Source organism: Desmodus rotundus, chromosome 1 (assembly GCF_022682495.2).
Source record: "Desmodus rotundus isolate HL8 chromosome 1, HLdesRot8A.1, whole genome shotgun sequence".
NCBI classification, from domain to species: Eukaryota; Metazoa; Chordata; class Mammalia; order Chiroptera; family Phyllostomidae; genus Desmodus; species Desmodus rotundus.
In genome coordinates this window covers 169,339,306-169,357,688 of record NC_071387.1, presented here as the reverse complement: position 1 = coordinate 169,357,688, position 18,383 = coordinate 169,339,306, and the positions used below count along the sequence as shown (strand labels likewise).

At 35.2% G+C, this 18,383-nt stretch overlaps 1 protein-coding gene across 5 annotated transcripts in view; it reads left to right on the top strand.

Annotated features, from left to right (window-relative positions):
- BDP1 (BDP1 general transcription factor IIIB subunit) overlaps positions 1-18,383 on the top strand; it is a 92,804-nt gene that overhangs the window by 58,016 nt on the left and 16,405 nt on the right. For 2 of the 5 annotated variants that reach the window (XM_024578407.3, XM_045186242.2), the window contains exons 23-34: positions 1,074-1,275; positions 1,548-1,738; positions 2,949-3,336; positions 6,562-6,684; positions 11,515-11,551; positions 12,026-12,121; positions 13,420-13,648; positions 14,227-14,387; positions 15,614-15,764; positions 16,009-16,189; positions 17,240-17,303; positions 17,616-17,802. In XM_024578407.3, coding sequence (XP_024434175.2) covers positions 1,074-1,275; positions 1,548-1,738; positions 2,949-3,336; positions 6,562-6,684; positions 11,515-11,551; positions 12,026-12,121; positions 13,420-13,648; positions 14,227-14,387; positions 15,614-15,764; positions 16,009-16,189; positions 17,240-17,303; positions 17,616-17,802 — 2,010 coding nt within the window. The remainder of the gene's footprint in view (positions 1-1,073; positions 1,276-1,547; positions 1,739-2,948; positions 3,337-6,561; positions 6,685-11,514; positions 11,552-12,025; positions 12,122-13,419; positions 13,649-14,226; positions 14,388-15,613; positions 15,765-16,008; positions 16,190-17,239; positions 17,304-17,615; positions 17,803-18,383) is intronic. The other 3 variants (XM_045186239.2, XM_045186240.2, XM_045186241.2) reach the window with 3 other exon arrangements.

Below are 18,383 nucleotides of genomic sequence, written 5' to 3'. Positions count from 1 at the left end.
TTTCATTCCAGAAGAACTTAGGTTGGTACATTTTAAAATGTAGCTAAGTACAATACTTTTTCTTCTGGTTAATTTATTAGAAATATTGCTTAAGATTAGTCTTTAATACAGATATTTTAGAGAACTAATGATAGATACATATCCAGTTATTAATAAAAAAATTTTTTTTAAAAGATTTTATTTATTTTTAGAGAGAGAGGAAGAAAGGAAAAAAGAGGGAAGAGAGATATCCATGTGCGGGAGAAGCATCAATCAGTTGCTTCTTGCGCACCCCCAACTAGAGACCTGGCATGCAACCCAGGCATGTGCCTTGACCACTGGTCGAACTGGTAACCTTTCAGTATGCAGGTCGGCACTCAATCCACTGAGCCACACCAGCCAGGGCCAGTTATTCTTGATAAATATCTATATTTATATTACTTTAAGCTTTCTAATTCAGAATTCATGTATTTGCCAATTATTTTGTCCCAGGAAACCTTAAGACAGCTGTTTGGATTGCCTTGGAGGCAATGGTTACTCTATTGAATGTTAAAATCTTATCTTTCTATGTTTTGGCTGATAAAATGGGTTGTATTGAGATTCTTAGGACACTGGCTATCAGTAAACTCTTTTTTATGAGCTGATAGGCATGTGGAGGGAGAATAGACTCTAGCTTTCCAGTCTGCTCTTAAACCAGTAGGACCATGGTTGTTGTGACCACTGTATATTTGTTCCTGCTTCAGAGCCCAGTTGAAGCATTTGTTTAATGTGCCATTATGAAACCCATCTTCAACTACTAGAATTTTTTGTTTTTTCTAGTTATTACTCTGAAAAATTACTTAAAGTAGAATGAAACCACAAACCAGAATCAATGAAAGTAAAAAAGATTAATATTATTGTAAAACTGTTCCCCATGCTGTACAGGAAGTGGAAGTTATAAAAGCTTTTATGTTCTTCCTTTCTTAGCGGCAAACCAACTTATGTATAGTCCTTAGAACATAGGATTGGTTTCTGTCAAAAATTGTTAAACAGCTGTTAACACTAAGAGAGAATTTTGATTTTTGTTCTTCATCATGATTTGTGCTTCATTCTAGACATGAAGGTGAAACTTACGTTGCTAGTCCAGCACAATTGATAAGAAGGCAGTTCCAAAAGCCTAAGCCAAATTTGGGAAGAGCACTTGATAAGAAAGAGGAACTGGGTGTAGAAAAAGACAGAGCAGATCAGAGTGAGGCAAGGAAGCCACAGGATGATTCTCTGCAGCAAGGAGAATCTGACACCAATCTTCTTCAAAAAGTAAGTTTGAGAAATTACAATTTTTATCTGTGAGCTATATTTTGTCAGGATCATGAAGCAGAACATTAAAAATATATATAGTTTTGCCTTGTGTATTGTTGTTATTTTTATGAAAATTCAGTGACATTCCCAGTATTATAAAAATTTAGAAATCCAGTTGTGTGTGTGTGTGTATAAGTAAGCAAGCTTGGATCTGCAGACCAAACTACCAAATTAAATTCCTATAGAGATTGTTTTTGTGGTAATATTAGCTGTTTCTTCTTAAATTTAAGGGAAAAGCTGAGCTTCTCACATCTCTGGAGGTTTCAGCAAGAAATGATTGTGTAGGTTCCAAAGACGCTGGTTTGGCCAAGAAAGGTGCTCATTCAGAAGTTGGACTGTCAGGAACTTTTGGACAGAAAACTGTAGGGGATACTTCTGTCTCTTCGATTATTAAAGAGCAGTGTCTCAGTAAACTAGCAAGGTAAAATTTTATGTAACAAATACTTTCAGAAGAGGAAATGGAAAGTTATTCTTTATGGATGTCTTACCTTAATTTATTGATAGAGTGAAAGATGACTTGTTATCAGAGTATAGTTTTTTTATTGACAGTTCTATTTCTTTCCCCCTTTTGATTGTTATTTACTAAAATTTATATTTTTCTGACCTTTTTAGGAAGATTTTATTCTTCTGACATTTAAAATCTCTGGGTATTGAGTATGTTAGACATGGGCGTAAGCCTCACCAAGGAGTAGTATGTTGTACATAATTAGGTTACTAATTCAAGTGGGGTCACAAACACAAGTGAAGGGCCATAATTTTGGAAAAAAGTAGAAAGGAACCTGAGGTCTTAAAAACAACATTGTTCTGCCCTGGCTGGTGTAGCTCAGTGGATTAAGTGTCGGCCTGTGACCCAAAGGGTCACTGGTTTGATTCCCAGTCAGGGCACATGCCTGGGTTGCGGGCCAGGTCCCCAGTGGGGGGCACGCAAGAGGCAACCACACATTGATGTTTCTCTCCCTCTCTTCTCCCTCCTTTCCCCTCTATCTAAGAATAAATAAATAAAATATTAAAAAAAAAAACAAAAAAACAACATTGTTCTGATGGATTTTCTGCCTCTTCTTCCTTTTATCCTATTCTGTTTACCCACTGGGATAAACCTCATATTCTGTATTTATTGGCCCATTGATCTTTATTCCTTTTTAAAATATTTTATTTATATATTTTTAGAGAGAGGGGAAGGGAGGGAGAAAGAGAGGGAGAGAAACATCAATTGGCTGCCTTATACACACCCCCAACTGGGGACCTGGCCTGAAACCCAGGGATGTGTCTTGGGGAAATGGGACCTTTCGGTTTGCAGGTCAGTGCTCAATCCATTGAGCCACATCAGCCAGGACATCCTTTTTCTTCTGATAATTTCCAGTTTTGTATTTCATCTCTACTTAAATAGCAAGGGGAAAAATGGCCTAGAAATAAAAACTTATGATGAAAAATTTGTGGGTAGATAACTAAGAATTAATTGTGAATGACAGGAAGTTTCTTTTTTCTTTTCACAGTATAAGTTTTTGACAGCATGAGTGGTGGGAATTTTCATTTTGATGGCTTGAATTGGGATTTCACTCTAAAAGTTTGTTTTCATTAAAATTATCCTTGTGCATGTAGTGACTATGTTGTTGTTTTGATTAAACCTCTAGCCATTCACAAATGATAAAAGAATCAAATTGCTCTAAAATTGCACTAAGTCGAAGGACAACTCTCTCTTCTGCCTCTGGCCATGAGATAGATCATAGTGTAAGGAGAATGCATCGAAAGATCAAACCAAATGTCACCAAAGGGCGTGGATCAAAACGAACTCGGAGTAAGACTTCCAAGAAGGAACCCAGAACTTCCAAGGCCATGCTGGTGACTCTTCGGGCCTCACAGGAAGAGGATGAAGATGATGTTGAGGATTTTGAATCTGATTTTGAAGAAGAAAGCTATCACCTTGCTCCAGAAGAAATAAACAAAGCTCCAGTGTTTGTACCTGTTGGTCTCAGATCTCCTGAACCTGTTCCTGCTCAGATTGAGGAAACAATGGAGGAGGTAGTTTGTTCTTTGAATGCTTAGAACTTTATGTTACTTGTTTTTTTCTTTCAGTTGATCTTTTTTTTTTCTCTTAGTGATTCTTAGGATTTGTAGAGTTCATTCTCTGAATCACCTCTACCAAATGGAATTTTTACAAGCTTAGGCTGATCTTTGGTTGGTAGAGAAGGTAGAAGGGACATCTGTTAATACCTATGTATTCTTAATTGTGATAAAATACACATAACATAACATTTACCATCTTAACCATTTTAAGTGTATAATTTAAGTACATTCATTGTGCTGTATACCACATCACCATCCATCTACAGAACTTTTTTCACTTTGTGTATCCATTAAACAATAATTCCCCATTACTCTTTTCCCTTTAGCCTGTGCCAACCACCATTCTACTTTTGTTTCTATGACTGTACTCTAGAAATCTCATTTAAGTGGAATCATACAGTATTTGTCCTTTTTGTTCGTGGTTTATTTCACTTAGCATAATGTTTTCAAAGTTTATGTTGCATCATGTGCCAGAATGTCCTCCTTTTTAATTTTTTTTTATTTTGAGAGTATGTTTATTAAAGCTAGGGACAGTGACACAAGGAAGGGCTTAGGACAGAAGCAGCAACAGGAGAGAGCTTATGTGGGGCTGCTTTGGCTCACTGAGAAATCGAAGTCCCAGCAGAATGCCCTCCTTTTTGAAGGCTGAATAATTTTCCGTGGTGTATGTGTACCGCATTTTGTCTCTTCAGCTGTCCACTGTGGACAGTTGGGTTGCTGCCACCTTTTGCCTATTGCAGAGAATGCTGCTATGAACATGGGTGTACAAATATCTCTTCTAATTCCTGCTTTTAATTTTTTGGGGGGGTATACCTAAAAGTGGAAATTGTTAGATTGTATGGTAAAATATAAATCTATTTTTAATTTTTTGGACAACCACCATATTGTTTTCAACAGCAGCTGCATGATTGTACATTCTTATCAATAGTGTACAGGGATTCTAATTTATCCACATCCTCACCAACACTTTTTATTTCTTTTTTCTTTTTCTTTTTGGATAGTAGCCATCCTAATGGATATGAGTGGGGGAACATACTACTTCATCTTACTTTATTATAAAAGCTCCTTCCTCCTTTGACTTTAGATCTAGTATTCCAACTGTGTAATTTCAAAGTTTTCTGTTTTGCTTCAATTTTCAGTGACTTGCGTGGCTTATAGAGTGGCATATATACATCAGTTTTGTAGTCAGTACTCATTTGAAACAGAATCAGGAGTTAACTGAGATGGTATTGGTGATAATAAAAGATGTAGGAAACATAAAACCGTTCAAGTAATGTTAAGCTAACCAAGAGTTAATGGACTACTGAATCTGTAAATTTACATTCATGAATGGCAGTCTAAAACCACCTTTATTCACTGTTAATAATAACATGCCAGGAGTGATAAAGTTATTGAGTTAGAATAGTTGAAGCTAAACAAAAATGATGCAAAATTAATTTTTTTTCTTGTAACTAAAAGTTCAAACAAAGATAGTAAATTTAAATTTTAGTTGAAACTTAGAAAATACAAAAGGAAGGTTAATTTTGTGCAAGCATAACTGGTTAACACTGCATATGAATTCATTTAGCTATACGTTTTGTATTTTATAAATTTCTTTGGCTGAAAGGCAGAATGCTAGTGAAAACTAGTATCAGAAATTAAATTCTGAAAATTAAATCCCTGAATTAATACAGAATGCCTTCTTAAGTAGCATTAATCATAATAATTGAGTAAAGAAAGCTTAAATTATATTCCTAAGATTACTAAGACAGGGAAGTTGTTTATGTGTTAGAAAATGTTTCCTTTAAGGAGCATTGAAGTGCAGTGGCATATGACTAAATGATAAAGGGATATAAAGTATTCGTACATACTACAGCATGAATCTTGAAACCTTGAAAACATTGTGCTAAGTGAAAGAAGCCATTTACAGAGAATCACATATTATGTGATTCCGTTTATATGAAATGTCCAAAATGGGACAGTCTGTAGTGACAGAAAGTAGATTACTGGTTGCTTGGGGATTTGGGGTTGAGGGGTAAAGGGAGTGATAACTAATGGGTATGGGTTTTTGTTTTTTTGAAGCAATGAAAGTGTCCCTAAAAGTGACCGGTATTGGCTGTATGTATTTGTGTATAATCCAAGAAACTTTAAATGGGTGAATTTTATGGCATGTAAATTATATTTCAGTGAAGCTGTTAAAAAGTAAAGCTTTGAAACGATGATATTCAAAGAAAAAACTTTCAATTATTTGGAATATTCTAATATTTCACCCAACTTTTCAGAAAATATTGTCTTTTCAAATCACTTGAACTTTTTAATTATCTCAGGCCTGTAGGATATTAGCAAAGATTTTTCTCTAATGTTTGTGTCTGAGAAAACAGACACAGAACACACAGGTGTTACTATAATAAATATGTCTTAAGGCAGATTTTCATACTTGATTCTATATTGAGTTTCTACTGAATTACACAGATTTTATGCTCATCTCTCTATTAATAAGGGAATAGGAGCCAGTCTGTCTTGGATATAGCCTAAGAGACAAATCTTAGGTAAGTCTTAGATAAGTCTGTTTAGCCCCCAAATTGTAGGGATCTTTGACCAATAAGACTGCTAAATGAAGAGTAAATGTGAGCGAACCCATTATTTTAGAATAGCCCTGACATGGCTATCAGGAATGATAGAGGTTTGGGGGTTGTGGGAGAGGGCTCTTTCCTTGGTGGGGGTGGGGGTAACGTAGCTGTATGAGTGTTTCCAGCTCATCTCTATTATAGTACTTAGGACAGTGTATGGTTAGTGAATTATGTATTTGTTTTTCTTAGATTGGGAATTCCTTGAGGGCAAGGGCCAAACTTGTCTTATTCAGCTTTGTATCCTTGGACCTATAGCCTTTCAGTTTTTAGCAAGGACTCCATAAATATTAACACAATGGTGAGAGAAATTATGGGAAAGTACGGACAAAGTGGGGATAATGGAAAGTTAAAGGCTAGGTACTAGGAAGATTAGCCTTAGAGAATCATAGACCCCTCAAAAGCCTTAAATATTTTACTTTGGCCAAGTTGATGTCAAATAAGTTTAAAAATGATTGTATTTCAGTTTTTTAATTGTGTATAAATGTGGATTATTTTTTCAGTTTAACATTTTATTTTACTTGTTTCTGTATAGTATGCCAAAATGAAATAATGAAACTTTTCATCTTGACAGCTTGAAATAACTGTGAATGTCCCAGATATAGGATTCATAACTGTCGATGAACATCAGCTCCCAAACATAGATGTGACCACTCAGGAACTGAAACAAGAAGAAAATTTGAATGTATTACCAGTCGTAAGCATCCATTTCAATATGTTTTGTTTTTAATTCTTTGCTTACTTTCAAAAGCCTGGAAGTTAATTTTGAATACTTTAGGTTTACAAGCAGTTTTTAGGTAATTTCTTTCATCCGGAGAGCTGTAAGTATGAATAATAGAAACTAGCGAGTAACCCATAGGTTTTATATTTGACTTGAAAAACAGTGATCTTTGTGTATGTGTATGGATATAGTTCTTAATATCCTCATAGACTTACGTTGCATTAAATCTATACCAAATATAAATTATTTGGACAATATTTAATTGTATTTTCCTTGGCATTCTTCCTTACTTGGTTAATATTTATCTTATTTTTGCAAATGAAGACTTGGGATTAGAACTTTTTAAAAACAGCTTTATTAAGATATGATTCACACACCATACAGTTCATCCATTTAAAGTGTACAATTCAATGATTTTTAGTATACAGATATGTGCAAACATCACCACAGTTAATTTTAGAACATTTTCATCACTTCAAAAAGAAATCCCATACCCAGTAGCAGTTGTTCCCCACTTCCTCCTATCCCTTCCCCATGCCTGGCCAACCAACCTGCCTATAGATCTGTCTGTTCTGGACATTTCCTGTAAACAGATTCATATAATACGGACTGTTGTGTCTGGCTTCTTTTACTGAGCATAACGTTTTCAAGGTTTATGTTTATAGCATGAGTCAGTACTTCATTCCTTTTTGTGGTCAAATAATATTACATATGAATGTACCACATTTTTGTTTGTGGACATTTAGGTTGTTTCCATCTTTTGGCTATTATAAATAATTCTGCTGTAAACATTTGTGTACAGGTTTCTGTATGGACATATATTTTCATTTCTCTTGGTTATAGTCCTAGGATTCCTATAATTGCTGTGTTATATGATGACTGTTTAATCATTTGAGGAATTAGCAAACTGTTGTCCAAAGCTGCTGTACCATTACACATTCCCACCAGCAGTGTGTGAGGGTCCCAGTGCCTTCACATCTTTGTCACCGTTTGTTATTTGACTTTCTGGATCAGACAATCTAGTGGATGTGCAGTGGCACCACATGATTTTGATCTGCATTCCCTAATGTAAATGAGATTTAGTGTCTTCTCATATATTTATTGGCCACTTTTAAATCTTTGGAGAAATGTCTGTTCAGAGCTTTTGCCCATTTTAAAAATTTTTGGTCTATTTGTATTTTTATTATTGAGTTGTAAGAATTCTTTTATACAGTAATGCCCTCTTATTCACTGGGTTATATGTTTTTTTCTCTACATACATACCTATGATAAAGTTTGATTTATAAATTAGGCACAGTAACAGATAATAATAAACTGGGACAATTATGACAATATACTGTAATAAAAGTTATATGAATATGGCCTTTCAAAATAGCTATTGTACTGTATGTGCAATAAGGTTATGCTGGACAAAGGGATGATTCACGTCTGGGGCAGGCCAGAATAGGGCAGCTTGAGATTTCTTCATGCTGCTCAGAATGGTGTGCAATTTAAAGCTTATAAATTGTTTATTTCTGGAATTTTTTATTTAATATTTTTGAACCATGGTTGACCACAGGTAACTGAATCCATGGAAAGTGAAACTGTGGGTAAGGGGGGACTATGGTGTTCTAGATACAAAGTCCCATATCAGATATGTGATCTGCGAGTATTTTCTCCCATTCTGTGCGTTATCTTCATTTTCTTGATGATCCCCTTTAAAACATAAAAGTTTTTAATTTTGATGATTTTTTTCTTTTGTTGCTCATATATCCAAGATCTTTTGCTAAAGTCAAGGTCCTGATGATTTACTCGTATGTTTTTTTACAGATTTTATTTATTTAGTCTTAGAGAGAGGGGAAGGGAGGGAGAAAGAGAGGGAGAGAAACATTGATTGGTAGCCTCTTGTATGCACCCCGACTGGAGACTGAACTTGCAACCCAGCCATGTGCCCTGACCGGGAATTGAACTGGCAACCTTTTGCTTTGCAGGACGTCACCCGATTGAGCCACACCTGTCAGGGCTGATTTACTCCTATTTTTCTTCTAAAAGTTTTATAGTTTTAACTATAGTTTTACATTTTAGTCTTTAATCCATTTTGAGTAAATTTTTGTATATTGTAAGGTTAGAGTGCTACTTCAGTCTTTCGCATATAAGTATCTAGTTGTCTGTTGCACCATTTATTCTTTCTCCATGGAATGGTCTTGCATTTTTGTCTAAAATCAGTTGGTTGGCCCTGGCTGGTGTGGCTCAGTGGACTGAGTGCTGGCCTTTGAACCAAAGGGTTGCTTGTTCAATTCCCAGTCAGGGCACATGCCTGGTTTGTGGGCCAGGTCCCCAGTAGTGGGTGCATGAGAGGCAACCACACATTGATGTTTCTCTCCCTCTTTTTTTCCCTCCCTTCCCCTCTCAAAAAATAAATATATATAATCTTTTTTAAAAAAGTAAAATCCATTGGTTGTAGATGTATTGATTTATTTCTAGAGTCAGTTCTGTGTTCCATTGATTTATGTGTCTATCTTTGCGCAGGTCATGCTCTATTGATTACTGTTACTTTGTAGTAAGTTTTGGAATTGGTACGTGTAAGGGTTATTTTATTCTTATATTCAAGATTGTGTTTGCTCTTGTGGGTTCCTTCCATAGAAATTTTAAAATTAACTTGTCAATTTCCACAAAGACATCAGCTGGAATTCTGGTTGGGATTGCACTGAACCTGTAGATCGGTTTTTTTTAAGGGGGGGAGGGCATTGCCATCTTAACGGTGTTGAGTCTTTCAATCCAGGAACGTGGGATATTTTCCCATTTATTCTGATCTTTGATTTTTTAAAATGTTTTGTAGTTTATAGAGTATACACTTTGCACTTCCTTTGTTACACCTATTTTCAAGTATATTTTTATTTTTGATGCTGTTATAAATGAAACTTTTCCTAATTTCATTGTTGGGTTGTTTATTGCAAGTGTATAGAAATACAATTGATTTTTGTATATTGGTCTTGCATCCTGCAAATTTGCTATCTATCTGATTATTTCTAATAGCTTTTAGTGGATTACTGAGGATTTTCTACATACAAGATCATGGCATGTGTGAATAGAGATGGTTTTACTTCTGCCTTTCTGCGTTAGTTTCCCAGGGCTACTATAACAAAAGTACTGTGAACTGTGCAGCTTAACAGAAAGTTCTTCTCTCAGTTTTGGAGGGCAGAATTCCAATGTCAAGTTGCCGTCAGTGATGGCTCCTTCTGGAGGCGCCGAGGGAGAAACCATCCCAGGCCTTTCTCTTACCTTCTGGCAGTCCTTGTCATTGCTTGGCTTGTGGCAGCACAGTTCCAGCCTTTGCCTCCAGTACTGTGGCTTTCTGTCTGTTTGTGTGTCTGTGTTTCTTCTTCTCTTGTAAGGACACCAGTCACATTGGATTAGGGCCAATCCTAATCCTGTATGACCTCATTTTAACTTGATTACATCTGCAAAGACCCTATTTCCTAATAAGATCATGTTCACGGTGCTGAGGGTTAGGACTTCAACATATCTTTCTGGGGGACACAGTTCAATTTACATTACTTTACCATTTAGATGTCCTTTATTTCTTTTGCTTGCCCAGTTGCCCCGGCTAGAACCTCCAGTACAGTGCTGACTACAAGTGGCAAGAGTGGACATTGTCTTGTTCCTGGTCTTAGGGGAGAGCATTTAGTCTTTGACCATTCAGTAGATGTTAGCTGTGGTTTTTTTTCATAGATGCCCTTTATGAAATTGAATAAGTTCAGTTCTATCTCAAGCTTGTGTGAATATTTCATCATGAAAGGGTGTTGGAGTTTATACTATACTTTTTCTGCATCTATTGAGATGACCATGTGATTTTTGCTTTTTATCGTATTGATATGACGTATTGATTAAATGTTGAGTGTTAGACAAGTTGCATGTCTGGGATAAATACTACTTGGTCATGATGTATAATTTTTATATGTTGCTGGATTCAGTTTGCTAGTAATTTATTCAGGATTTTTGTGTCCGTATTCATAGTAGATATTGGTCTATTTCTGTCACGAATCTGACACCAGATTGCTGTGTCAGAAGCTGAAGTCCTGCTCCTCTTAGGAAGAAAGCCCTCTAGCTGGTACCTGCAGGGAGAAGGGTCCTGTTTTCTTGGCTGCAGCTGTTTGAGGTGGAGTTGCTGCCTTGCTGAGCTGGGAGGAATGAGGAAGAGAACAGTCTTTGTTCAAATACCACAGGCTTTTGCCTTTGTTATCAGATATTCATCAGTTTTCTTGAATGGATGTTTTCTTATCCTGTGCCTTCAGGACCATTTCCAGAGGCTTTAATGGTTGTTTATAAATAAACTTCACCAGTGTCAGTGGGGACAGGAGCAGCAGAGCTCCTCATGCTGTCATGCTGAACATCAGACCTGTAACTTTTTAATTTGTTAAAAATCATTTAAGTTTTAAGCCACCTAGTAGTGCAAAAAAATTTCATTATTCTTTAGAACTTGGTTTTCATTGAGTCAAAACTAATGGTAGCTGCAACTAAAGTTCAAGGATTATGCAAGTAAAGGAGTAAAGTAGAATGGTAGATGTACACTGCAATATAATGAGTTAAAACTTGCATATAACATAAGGCTAAGGTAAAATAAGGAGCAAGAGACAAAAGTATGTGGCTTTTAAATTATTTCTGTTTTTGTTTATGAAAGTTTATGAATAATTATAATTATGGGGGAAAATCAGTTTTCATTCCATTGTAATCAAAAGCACAGAAAGATCTGAACAACATAGTGCTTTTTGAGATACAGAACATGTGTTTGGGAAAATGAATAAGATATTACTCTTCCTCTTTTAGGAAATGACCACAGGTGAACATACCCAAGATGAAACAGGTAACTGTTAGTAGGAAACTGTTAAAAACTACTTGTTTAACACTAGCATTGTGATTTAGTAGTAGTGGCTGTTTGAAAATTAGTCATTTTGCTGGAGAGTTGAAAAAAAGATTCAGTTTTTGAATGTGTTATCTCTAGAAGAGACATAGACTTTTGGAATGTTACTTTAGAGAATGAGTTAAGTGTTTAACAAGGAAGTATTTATTTCCTCTGATCTGCATAGATTCATTATTTGAAGATACTAAGTTGCTTAATATGTGGGAGGAATTTTCAGTGGGTCAAAGGCAACAGTTGATTTCTTTATTTGCAGTATATAAACTGAATGAAACATTACTGTAGTAAAGGATTAGTGGTACAGAGGATATTGAAACTTGTTATCAGAGGATAAACACCTGAATTAAAAAACTTCTAAGCAAACAAACTTAAATTTCCAGATTAATTCTCTGTTTTAATGTTGGTATATTTTCTCACAAGATACCAACAACGATGGAAGCGCTGAAGCTGCCATAACTTTACTTACAATGGGCGATCTAGTGTTGCAGTCAGAGATCAGTACAGAACAGAGTGATGGTAAGAATGAAAGATAAGTCCTCAAAAAAAGAAACTTTAAAATCCAATTTTTAAGAAATGTATACCCACATTTAAGTATTAAGTGAATACCTGCCTTTTATATTTGAAGCACCACTTTGATTTTTCCCAGTAAAGGTAATATGTGTGCATTGACCCATCTAACTGCCCTTTTGGATGTAGTGGCGACCATTTCGAGATAGTGCCCTTGGTTTACTAAGAACATTTTATATTTCTGGGATAGTTACCTTTGTCATCATAAACATCATTAGTTAACTGAGCTCACTGATCACCAATTACATATGTTTCTTTAGCAAAGGAGCTGCCTCTTTGGATAGTTTCACAATTGCATGACAGTTGAATACAGTATGAAGGGGCAGTAGCCATCATTGAGATCATTCGGTTTAAAATGTTCTGTTAGTTTGCACCAAGCCAAAAGATATGTCAGCCTAGATTTTGAATATTTTAGGGTGATCTTACAGAGAAGCAATGGTCTTAAGTATCTAAGTATCTTCTACTGTAGTACATTAAATGTATAATTATGTTAATTATATTCTTGTTAATTATTTTGACTGGTGATGAGTAGGCTGCCATTTATTTAAGGGTAAAACTTTTATTTAAAAAAACTTTTTAAATCCTCAACCGAGGATATATTTATTGATTTTAGAGAGGAAAGGTGTGGGGGGAGGGAGGGAGAGAGAGAGAGAAAGAGAGAAAGAACTTAACAAACATTAATGTGAATGTGAAAGAGAAACGTCGTTTGGTGTCCTCTTGTATGTGCCCTGACTGGGGATCAAACCCACAACCTGGGTGTGTACCCTGACTGGGGGCCGAAACCACAACAACCTTTTGGTGTACAGGACGACACTCTAACTAGCTGAGCCACTAGGCCAGGGCAGGTGTTAGACTTTTAGGCTTGTAACTATGTATTTATCAGAAAACTGATTCGTGTTCCCTGTAGGGCTTCTTTCTTAATGGAGAAGTATTGAAGTAGAGCATGTCACAAATCTCTAGAATATGAACATAAAGTACACGTTTCAAAATATTGTAAACAAAGGTGATCCTATCTTGAAATTGAAATTAATTAGAGATTATGTAGTTACTGAAACTAACAAAAAGATTCATTTTTACTTACACTCACACAAACATTTCGGTCTATAAGAATTATTAAACTTAGTATAGGTCAAAACTGTGGCAAAAAGAGCAAACTTAAAAAAGACAGAATTTTGCAGTTGCTGAATGTCGAAGGATTTATTTCATTTCAATATCTGTTTGCATTTTCTTTTTTTTTTTTTCCGCAGTAGGAATATGTGTACTTCCTGGTGTTCACTCACAGGATAAAAGCCATATTCCTTTTAGCCCAGATCATGTCAGTCGTGAAATTGTTCATGACAGTCAGGAGCTGTCTTTACCTGTCGATAGTGTACCTCCTTCACCATTAGAAGGAAACAAGATTGTATCGGAGGAACAAAGTACTGAAGAAGAAACTGGTTTAATGGAGACAGTAAAGGAAAACGCTGTATCAACCAGGTTTATTTTGCTTTATTAAAATTATCATTCCCTTTGAGTTTTACTAAAAATTATAGTATTAATTAATATTATACAATTAATAAGTGTATTTAAACCAACCATTAATTTAATTAATGGCTTTCAATAATACTTGTATAAATGTAAAGTAGGCGATGCTAATTTCTCACCCTTTAAAGTACTGATTAATTTTGATTTTAGTTTAATGTTTTACATATTAAAATTACTGCAATATGCATGTCTTTGAAGCTTTAATGAAATAGTTTTATGTAATAGTCTCTGTTTTACAAACATGGTCCAAATTCTCTTCCCTTCTCAAGACATTTAGTAAAGATAAGCACCATGTCTGGGGGTAGGGTGGAGGGATGGGGAGAAAAGGCATACAACTGTAATTGAATAACAATAAAAATTAAAAAAAAAAAGATAAGCACCATGTATTTTTAGCACTAAGAAATGAAACAGAGAGACCATGTGGCTCCTTAGAAGATGGCACATAACCGGTTTAGTACTAGACAGAATGTGCCACTGTGAGAGAGAATTCTTAAATGGTTGATGAATCTCCCTTTCCCTTCTTTTTCTAGGAATACAACTTCTAAAGTGACCAAAAATTTGAGAATGAGAAGTCGATTTGCTAGGCCTAAGCCCAATCTTCAAAAGATTTTAGGGACCAACAGATTTGGTGCTCATCAGGAAGTTCCCGGTTTGTTTGTAACCAAAGGAGAAGAAGTGGAAATTCAAAGAGGTAAATTTTATCGTTTCCTTTCAAGTTACAAAATTACTTTGACACAAGAAATTGCATTAACATTCAAATGGAATATTCATTTGTTAAACTTATTTTAACTTACAATTAATTTCATACATGCAAAAAGTAGAATGAGCTATAAAATAAATACCCATAATCCACTAATTGGTTTCAGTAATTATTACCATTTTGCTGTATTTATTTGATCAAACTTTCTTTTCATATATATTTTTTTCTGTGTGTGTATACATGAATACTCAAGCACACATTTCTTAGAAAGGTATGCATGAATGTGGCAAAAGACAGTTCCCAAAAGGTACACAATTTTAGAAACTCCCTCCTCCTTTGGTTCCCAGCCCTCTAATATCACGTGTAGTGGTAAACTGTTCTTAATAGTTATTATTGTAGACTTCTAGAAATGTTTTATGCACAGAAGCATCTAATGAGAGGGGGTATATGTATGTATACCCATACATCGGTGTGTATATTCCTTTCAGAAAGAATAAAAATATCTGCTAACTGTACACTATTTAGCACTTTTTAAAATAGCAGTTTTATTGAGATAATTCATATACCATATAATGCACGTATTTAAAATGTACAAGTTAGTGGTGTTTGATATGTCTACCAAAATTGTATTAAACTTTGTATGCTATGTGTAGAAGAGCTGGGTAGTTAGCATCTTTTCCGTGTTTTGGAATTCCTAATTTCTGGGATTTCTCTTTCAACCAGTAATGTCTATGGTTCAGAGTTAGTTAATTTAGTTAGCTCTCTCATTTGCAGGCTCAAGTTACCTTTTCTATATTATAGCAGTCATTTTTTTCTCCTTTGTGACATTATTTTTTGATTTTTTGTAGAATGGCTCCCCCACCCCAGTACTTTTCCCAAGGTGGAACTAGCCAGATCTCATGTATATCCACCTCTAAACCTCTTTTGTTTGTGGGTTTGATTATACTGCTATTAGCATAAAGTGGAGATACAGTTACTGTGCTAACCAGGGGTGAAATTTGTGCAGTGCAGGTTCATTAATCATCTATTTTACTGTTCAAAAATCTCATTGGCCAGGACTACCCTTCTGCCCTGTGAATAAACTTGCTTTTTGGATTAAGAGATGTTTGGAAGAGCTACTATATAGCGATCTGTCTTTGAAGGGTGAATATGTTTCTGATAACGGAGATTTTAGCTGTACTATTTTGGACTATTATCTTAAATGTTTTTTATTTAAGAAATGGAAAAAAATGTTTCTAAAGCAACAGGATTAGAAGATAAAAACCTTGGATCATTTGCAACAGAAGAGAGTAAGGAGCAGAGCACTTTGGCACATGTACATGGTATTGAAGAGACCAGTATTTTGCAGGAAGCAAGCATAGCTGAAAGGTAAAAGAGGAAAGATTATGGGATTTGGTTTCTAGTCTGTTTCAACTATGACCATAACTGTTGCTGTAAGAATTTGATTTAAAAAGAAAAAAATGGGGTTCTATTGCATTAAATATAACATTAAAGTTTAAAAAACATTAAATTAGATAAATTTGACATAACCAGCTCTAAACATTATTCTGTGGCTGTCTGCTTGATTTCAAATACATACCGAAACTCTAATACATACCAATTTGTCTTTCAGAAAGGAAGATCAAGAACAGGGATCTCAAGAAGTTCAGATGTTGTCATTTGCTCCGATTGTTTCCTCTGAGACAAGCTCCCACACACTCGGTTTGGGTGGGGGTCTTGGTGAGAGTTCTGTTGGAGAGCCCCTGAGAAAGGACTCGAATGGAGACCATGTGCTTACATTTTGTGTGCCAGAGGTAAAAGAATGAAAAATAAAACAAGTGGTGCTAGGTATTTGTTCCTCATTTAAAACTAACTAAAGTATGATATAAACACAATCAACTTCACCCTCTTTAGTGTGCAATTCTATAAGTTTTGACAAACATACACAGTCATATGACTAATACATGAACAGCTTCATCACCTACCCAAATTCTCCAGTGCCCTTTTTTAGTCACCCCCCTCTGGCCACCCGCAGCCCCTGGCAACCAATGATATGTTTTGCCTTCACAAGAACGTACTGTGATAAAATTTTTAATGCGTTTTAGTCTCTGGAGCATAGAGATAAACTGGCCAATACCTAGCTTTTATAACAAAGCTTTGTAATAAAGCTTTATAAGCCAATACCTAGCCTTGTTATAGGTAGCCAGTCATTGTGGGTTCCAAATTGAAAGCTTTAAGACAGCGGTCCCCAACCTTTTTGTCACCAGGGGCTGGTTTTGTGGAAGGCAATTTTTCCACAGTGGGTGGGGGTGATGGTTTTGGGATGATTCTAGTGCATCACATTCAAGCTCACCTCCTGCTGTGTGGCCTGGTTCCTAATAGGCCTGGACTGGTACCGGTCTGTAGCCTGGAGGTTGAGGACCTCTGCTTTAAGATATTAAATACTAGAGAATTATAATCAGAATTGCATTTTAGAGGAAACAGTATTTGCCGTTTTGTGAAAAACCCAAGGGAGGGAGCCATGCTGAAGGCAAGGAGACCAGCTGGCCTTCATTAGAGGTCACCTAGTCGTACCATGCTGCTGTGAGGAGGATGCAGAGGTTGAGGGGTTTGGAGCTCCCTTCATGGACTGCACATATTGAGCAATTTAGTCTGAATTCCTTTGTGTGTGTGTTACGTATATGTTTATTTAAAGTAATCAAAAGTTTATTGGTACAACCAAAAGTTTCAAAACACTTGAAAAATTGCATATGGTTAGATAAGTTGTTGAGTTTTGAAACAACTGTTGACTGTATGAAATTGTTAGGAAAACTTTTTGAAACAGATTTGATCAGCTTTACTCTTTCATTTAATTTTAATGGCAGTGTACACCAACTAGTATTCCAGAAGTCCAACAAGAGAATGCAACCAATCCTCAAGATTTAACAGGTATGATAATCTTCTTTAATAAAGTATCATAAAACTAACAGTATGGTTTTTATGTCCTCTCTCCCCATATTTGATCTTAAATTAAAAAAAAACACAACTTGAAGTACTTTGTGTATAATCTTTGTTGCTCAAAATTATAAATCTCCATAGTGAATCCTCTTTATCCTTTATAAAAGTACTTTTTTTTGTTTAGTGTAATTCAGTTTTTATTCTTGGTGGTAAGTTTTGAGACTTTTTACAAAGGAAATAAATTAATGGTTTTCTGTTCTTTCATGGTTCAGCTTTTCACTACTAACTTTTAAACTTTGACAGTGAATCTAGTTGCTAACGTACATCATGGTGGTGAGGATGAACAAGCGTTCATTTTAACTCTGGTGGAAATTCCAACCAATGCAATAGAAGAATTTACTGATACCGCTACACAATTAATGCCAAACCCTCTGCTGCCAGCGCCCATATTGGTCAAATCAGTGACTGCAGAAGACCAGGGTGACGTGAGGTAATGAATGAGCTAAACTGTTTTTGCTAGGAGGAAGGGTGCTTTATGGTTCAAATAGTATTGATTGGGACCAACATTATTTGTAATTATCCTAGATACCTTGTTTAGTAATTATGTAGTAAATTAGAGGATAAATCATTTATTTTTTTATCTGGTGAAGATGTCATTTAAATGTATAATGTAATCTTTTGTATGAAACTTGTTTGGTATTTTACATATTTTGAAAGCTAAAAAATTTAGCAGTCTGAATCATAAAATGGCATCTATTAAAGGTATGGTTACTTTGTAAACATTTATTTATATTTTAAATTCTGAAATGAATTTACATTCACCAAAAGTTGTAAAAATAGGAGAGAGGTGACATTTCTGTATATTTTTGATACTCATTTTAATTCTTAAGTTATATTTTAACTGTCATAGATTAAGATGCTTAATTGTCTATTAAGTAACACTAGAAATGGAATCCTTTTATATTAGGAAGAGACATTTTAGATTAAAATTTAACTTTACAGACAAGGAATACATCTTTTATACCTCAGATTTAATTTAATATTATGGAATTTAAGTTCAAGCCTTTAAGT